Here is a 6,718-nt window from a genome sequence, read left to right as displayed (position 1 = left end):
TTCCATTGCTAAAAAAAAAAGTATATCAAGGTTTAAGAAGATTTTTTTATTTAGTTTTTAGTTTTTTTTTATTGATTGAAAGGTATTTTAAGGGTAGAAATGGATTTGGTTTAGTTTTTATGATGTTTATTAGAGTTTTTTAAGTGAATAAATAGATTTTTAAAGTTTAAAAACTCGGATCCTGCTTTAATTTTAACTACCAGAAATAACCATAATTTGAACTAGTAGATAATATTTTTATTTTATTTTTTAAAATAACATTTTGTAGTCCTTAAAATAAAATAATAAGAAGAACACTAGGCTCACACATGCACAATCTTCTTTCTATTAAGCTAGAACAACTTCCTAGCCTCGAGCCTCATCTTTTTTTTTTCTAAAGTTGTTTTAATTTTTTAAAAATAAAGTTTTGATTTAAATATGGGTATTACTATGCCCTATTCAAAACCTAGCTTGAAATAAATAAATAACATTAAAATTACTACAAAAAAGGGAGGGCAAAGAAAAAAGATTGATTTTTCACATCCAGATAATAAAATATTTTATTTTGTTAAGAGTAGTTCCATTATATATGGTTATTCAAAACTTCTATTGATAGAAAAAAAAAAAGAATATCAAGGTTTGAGAAGTTTTTTTATTTAGTTTTTAGTTTTTTTTTTAATGATTGAAAAGTATTTTGAGGGTAAAAATAGGTTTTAGTTTCGTTTTTTTATGCTTTTTTGAGGTTTTTTGGTGAATAAATAGATTTTTAAAGTTTAAAAATTTAAATCCTAATTTTAATTTTAACTACCAAAAGTAACCATAATCTGAACTAATAGATAATATGTTTTTTTTTTTTAAAAAATAACATTTTGTTACCTCTAAAAAAAAATAAGAAAAAGAACATTAGACTCACACATGCATGATCTTCCTTTTATTAAGCTAGAATAACTTCCTAGCCCCGCACTTGCCTCGAGCATCTACCTTTCTTAGTTTTTTATTTTTCCTTTTTTATTTTTCCTTTAAGGTTGTTTTTAGTTTTTAAAAGATCAAGTTTTAATTTAAATATGGATATTGTTATGCAGTGTTCAAAACCAGGCCTGAAATAAATAAACAACATTAAATTATTTTTAAAAAAATAAATATTTATTTAGCAAATTATATACTAACTTATCATAAATTATAGTATTTGAGTTCAGATTATAAAAAATAAATGAGTATCTAAAATCAAATTGAATCAAGTTTAGATATTAAAGAAGCATACGTTCGATCAAGTTTGAATAAGATTTCAGAATTCAAATTTAAATATAAATAATACAAACTCCACAAATGAGAATCCATTATTTTCCCTAATTTTGAAACTCATAAGAAAAACAAAATGGCTAGATATTGTGCGCTTAATGTTTTAACATCCGGTCATCTAACAATGATAGTTTGTATATTTGGATTTTTCCCAAAATTATTAAATTAGTATATTTGGATTTTTCCCAAAATTATTAATTGGTGACTTGCAAGTTGGCGAGAAAGAAGAAGCAAGCACGATGCCAAGCTCTCAAACTCCGTTTTGCCTGAAAAAAAAAGTGTATGTGTGTGTGTTTTCCAGCCAAATATAATTTTAAACACGATATTACTATGTAGATAAACAACGGTCACTAAGCTAGCATGTAATGGTTTGCTTTTTCGGTCCCGGCCCCTTGTCACATTCTTCTGCATACACCCATCAATTTAATGAAGAATCTCTCTCTCCCTCTCTCTCTCTCTACATCTCTCTCCCCCTCTCTCTCTCTCTCTCTAACCAGCCATATTGATAACATGGCCATGTCTTGTGGTCTGTATCCTATCGTACGATTGCAAGATGGAGCTTCTCTGCAATATTTAGAGAGGAGTTTTTTGACCTTTTCAACAAAGGGACCAGCCTTAAGATTAAATTTTCATAATTTAGAGAACGATTTTTTCAAATCTTCATGATTTAGAGAACGAATCTTTCAATGTATATGGGCTCTCTTTTGTTTGTCTATTGTACATAAGAGAGTGTCCCTTACTTATAGCTCCAATATCTATATTGACACCATTATTTGTCTATACTTCTTGTATTGAACCAAGCTAGCTAGCAAGCTACCTTAGCATTCATCACCTTCATGGAACCGAAAAACACCAATGGATCATCAAGAAGCTACGAGCATGACATTATCGGTTGGTTTGAGGACATATCAAAGAAAGCCGGCCAAGTTCAGACCGAGACTCTTCGCCGAATTCTTGAGCTCAATTGGGGTGTGGAGTATCTCAAAAAATGGTTAGGGGATATCAATATTCAAGACATGGATGCAAGTGCATTGGAATCTCTTTACACTTCTTTGGTACCTCTTGCTTCCCATGCAGATTTAGAGCCTTACATTAGCAGAATTGCTGATGGGGATACTGTTCCGTTACTAACTAAACAACCTATAACACTTCTCTCCTTGAGGTGTGTCCTCTTCTCTTCTCCTCTCCTCTCATCTTTTTTTATTTTACTTTTTTCAAGTTTTTGGATGCTTGGACCATATTGCTATAGCAAAAGCTTATCTTTTTAGATATCATGTGGAAAATGGAACAAGAATATTGATAGAGTTGTGAGTAATTATGGGCTGTATTTGGCTCGGTTGTCTTATCTTTTATGATTTCATGGGATATGTACCTTAAGGTTGTCCAAGGATTGGTTGAATTCTACAAAAGCTCAGCCTTTTTACCTTGATTTGAAAGGATTCCATTAGCCCATGTTTCCACCATTTTTATGAGAATATTTCCAGAATTATTTCCTCTTTTTTTATGATTCTAATTTTGTTCATGGTTACAATTTTCTCAAGCTCTGGAACCACAGACGGAAGGCAGAAGTTTGTTCCTTTCACTGACCACAGTGCTCGAACAACTCTTCAAATTTTCAGCTTGGCAGCAGCTTATAGATCAAGGTTTGACCAATATCTCTCTCCCTGTTGGTCACACATAATCCAAATTTTTATGGTATCTAAGAAGACAATTAAGTTAAGAAAAGATGGATAACTACACTTTAAATATTGTATTGAACAGTTTAAAAAAAAAACTGTACTAGTAATCATTTGATTTCTTGTACTCTCTCTTTATTTTATGTGGTGGATGTAGGGTTTATCCAACAAGGGAAGGAGGAAGGATCCTTGAGTTCATATACAGCAGCAAACAATTCAAAACAAAAGGAGGGTTAACAGTAGGAACAGCTACAACACATTATTATGCAAGTGAAGAGTTTAAGATCAAGCAAGAAAAAACAAAGTGCTTCACTTGTAGTCCACAAGAAGTCATTTCTGGTGGAGACTACAAGCAATCTTCTTACTGTCATCTTCTTCTAGGCCTCTTCTTCTGTGATCAAGTAGAGTTTATAACCTCTACTTTTGCTTATAGCATAGTTCAAGCCTTCACGGCATTTGAAGATGTGTGGAGAGACATATGCAATGACATTAAACATGGTACTCTTAGTGAAAGAATCAACTTGGCAAAGATGAGAAAGGCTGTGCTGTCCATCATCTCTCCAAATCCAAGCTTAGCTTCAAAGATAGAAGAAAACTGCAAGCAGTTGGAGACTCAAAATTGGCTTGGTTTGATTACTAAACTTTGGCCAAATTCCAAGTATGTTTACTCCATAATGACAGGCTCAATGCAACCTTACTTACAAAAACTAAGGCATTATGCTGGGGGCTTGCCATTAGTGAGTGCTGATTATGGATCAACAGAGAGTTGGATCGGAGCTAATGTGGATCCTTATTTGCCTCCTGAAGATGTTACTTTTGCAGTAATACCAACCTTCTCATATTATGAGTTCATGCCACTTTATAGAGAGAATCATGATTGTGGCTCAGCCATCGATGACTTCATCGAAGATGAACCAGTACCACTCTCAAAAGTCAAGGTAGGACAGGAGTATGAGATCGTCCTCACTACTTTCACTGGTATGTTTAGATCTTTTTTCCCCTCCAGTTGCTATTGCATTTTCCATTGATATCTTCGTGAATCTCTCCAACCCCATTTCTTGTAGGTTGATGTTTTCATCATATTGCCCATGGTAATTAAAATTGGCAGCCAGAAACTACTGAGTATCTTTCATGGGAATGGACCATTTGTCCTGGCACATTTAATCATAGAAAATCAACATCATTGCATTATTTATTTTTGTGCCACCATTGATGTATTAATTTCTTGATTAGTCAAGCATTGATTTTGACTTAGACATGGCATGTCGACGATTCACAAAACAAAAAATCTTGCATGAATCTAATCCCTTCACACGATTGTCAGCCACTTAGGAAGTTTTAGGAAAGTTGGTTCCAAAAACTTAAAAGTAAGGTTTCTATGGTCACGAGACTCTCAACAAGCCATCCTCTTGCACTGCCGATCTACAGTTTCTTGTTCGTAATTTCTTGTAGCCAGCTGTACACGTTCTATTGGTTCAATCGGTTCAAGATCATGGGTATATGTGATTTTCAAGGTTTTTTTTTTTTCTGGGAAATTAGATAGATGATAACTTTAGAGTTCATTGAGTTTTCAATCCGTTTCTCTTAGGAATTGAGAATACTAAATGGTCAAAAATTCAAAAAAAATATAAAAATCATGCAATCCTTTTTCTTCTTCTTTTTTTCTCCAAGAGGGACCAAGATTGATATATTATGATTTGATGAAGATTTCTTCTTCTTCTTCTTTTTGGTTCAGGGCTTTATAGATGCAGGCTAGGGGATGTAGTGGAGGTTGCTGGTTTTCACAAAGGGACACCAAAATTGAACTTTATATGCCGGAGAAAGCTAATTTTAACTATAAACATTGACAAGAACACTGATCAAAAAGATTTGCAGCTGGTGGTGGAGAAGGGGTCTCAGCTACTCATGAGCAAGGCTAGAGCAGAGCTTGTGGATTTCACTAGCCACGCTGAGTTAGAAACACAGCCAGGTCACTACATAATATACTGGGAAATCAAAGGAGATGTCGAAGAAGAGGTTCTTGGTGAGTGTTGCAAGAAAATGGATGCATCTTTTGTTGATCATGGCTATGTGGTGTCAAGAAGAACCAATTCAATAGGACCTCTAGAGCTTTGCATTGTCAAGAGGGGGACTTTCAAGAAGATCCTGGAATATTTCATAGGAAATGGGGCAGCATTGAGCCAGTTCAAGACTCCTAGGTGCACCAGCAACCATGGACTCCTGAAAATTCTCAATGGAAGCACCATTAGAAGGCTCTACAGCACTGCGTATAGCTAGTTAATAACTGATATAATTCCAAGAATTTTTGTTTGGTGAATTAATTAGTCTACTCAATAAATAATTTTTGTCTGATCACTTTGTTAAGAGCATGAGACTATACTTGTTAAACCAATAGCCAACACGAAGTTTTGGGTATATAAATAAAAAGAAAAAAAAAATTGTTCCCATAAAGCGCGCTGAAGTGTTAGTTTCTTGTCTGAATTATTGGTTACATATACATAAAGGTAAGAATATTTTTTAAAGAGAAAAAATCGTAATATAATAGAAAAAAACATCAAGAAATATTACTTAATAATAAATAATATGTTAACAAAAAACCAATGCACTAACACTAATTAATTAATGTATTGGAGTTTGTCTTGGATTTTAGCCAGCAATGACTCTCTAACATTATAAAACAGTATGTAAGAGATTAAATTGAGGGAAAAAAATAGATATTTCATTTTAATAATATAATTAATTGTTAGGTGAAGTTCCTAGATATAATTTATATTATTTTCTAATATATTTTCTCAAGTGAAAATTCTTTAGACTTGAAACTTGTATAAGTTCACTTTACCTTATGCTTAATTTTTATCAAATAAATAGGGATAATGAGATTCAAACTCGTGACCGTTTGGTCATCAAGACTTTGATATCATATCAAAGAACCATCTCACTTAAAAGCTTAAGCTGTTAGGTGAGGTCTCGAGATATGATTTATATTATTCTCTAAACTATTAGGTTAAGATGGTTCTTTGACATGGTATCAAAGCCTTGATGACCAAGCGGTCACGAATTCAAATCTCATCATCCCCATTTATTTGATAAAAAATTAAACACAAGGTAATGTGGGTCTGTACAAGTTTCAAGCCCAAATGGCTTTCACTTGAGGAAGTGTGTTAGAGAATAATATAAATTATATTCTGAAACCTCACCTAACAACTTAAACTTTTAGATAAGATGGTTTTTTAATATTGATATAATAATAATAATCAACATGGCTACATGAGTCTCATCAAAATAAGCCTCAATTTTATCCTTTTTTAGGATAGTTTATATAGTCCATTTTGATTTTTTTTATTTGTTATAATTATTTTATTAAAATTGTTTTATTAAGATTCTTTTATGATACTTATTATATTATTATTGGAGCTTTAATATATCTATAATATATATTTTTATTTGTTTTTTCTATCTCCTGTCTCCTCAGTTTATTTTTTAAATTATTTTATAATTTTAAGAACTTTCATCAGAATCTTTTACATAAAGTAAATTTTTTGTATATATGTTCATATTAATATTATTTTGATGTAATAATATCAAAAATAATTTTTAAAAATAAATAAATTTTATTTTAATATATTTTTAAATAAAAAACATTTTAAATTATCATCAATATCATAATTTTAAAAATACTATAAATAATTTTTTAAAAAAATACAACTGTACGAAGATCAGAAAAAACTCCAACTTGGTGGTGCTGGCTCAGTAAAAGGGAAAGA

At 31.7% G+C, this 6,718-nt stretch overlaps 1 protein-coding gene across 1 annotated transcript; it reads left to right on the top strand.

The window, feature by feature from the left end:
- The first annotated feature begins 1,758 nt into the window (after positions 1 to 1,758).
- On the top strand, positions 1,759 to 5,397 carry LOC105140373 (probable indole-3-acetic acid-amido synthetase GH3.5). Its single transcript, XM_011047174.1, has 4 exons — positions 1,759 to 2,440; positions 2,820 to 2,921; positions 3,112 to 3,932; positions 4,690 to 5,397. Exons 1-4 carry the CDS (start codon positions 2,115 to 2,117, stop codon positions 5,229 to 5,231), a joined length of 1,791 nt encoding a protein of 596 aa, XP_011045476.1. The 5' UTR covers positions 1,759 to 2,114; the 3' UTR covers positions 5,232 to 5,397.
- The last annotated feature ends 1,321 nt before the right edge of the window (positions 5,398 to 6,718 follow it).

Source organism: Populus euphratica, unplaced genomic scaffold, assembly GCF_000495115.2.
Source record: "Populus euphratica unplaced genomic scaffold, PopEup_1.0 scaffold106.1, whole genome shotgun sequence".
NCBI lineage: Eukaryota > Viridiplantae > Streptophyta > Magnoliopsida > Malpighiales > Salicaceae > Populus > Populus euphratica.
Note: the sequence above shows the minus strand (reverse complement) of the source record. Positions and strands in the feature narration are given on the sequence as shown.

Coding starts and splice junctions, on each gene's coding strand:
- LOC105140373 (XM_011047174.1), top strand. CDS start 2,115: ATGGAACCGAAAAACACCAATGGATCATCAAGAAGCTACGAGCATGAC. Junction 2,922..3,111: donor GCAGCAGCTTATAGATCAAG/GTTTGACCAATA, acceptor TGGTGGATGTAG/GGTTTATCCAACAAGGGAAG. Junction 3,933..4,689: donor CGTCCTCACTACTTTCACTG/GTATGTTTAGAT, acceptor TTTTTGGTTCAG/GGCTTTATAGATGCAGGCTA.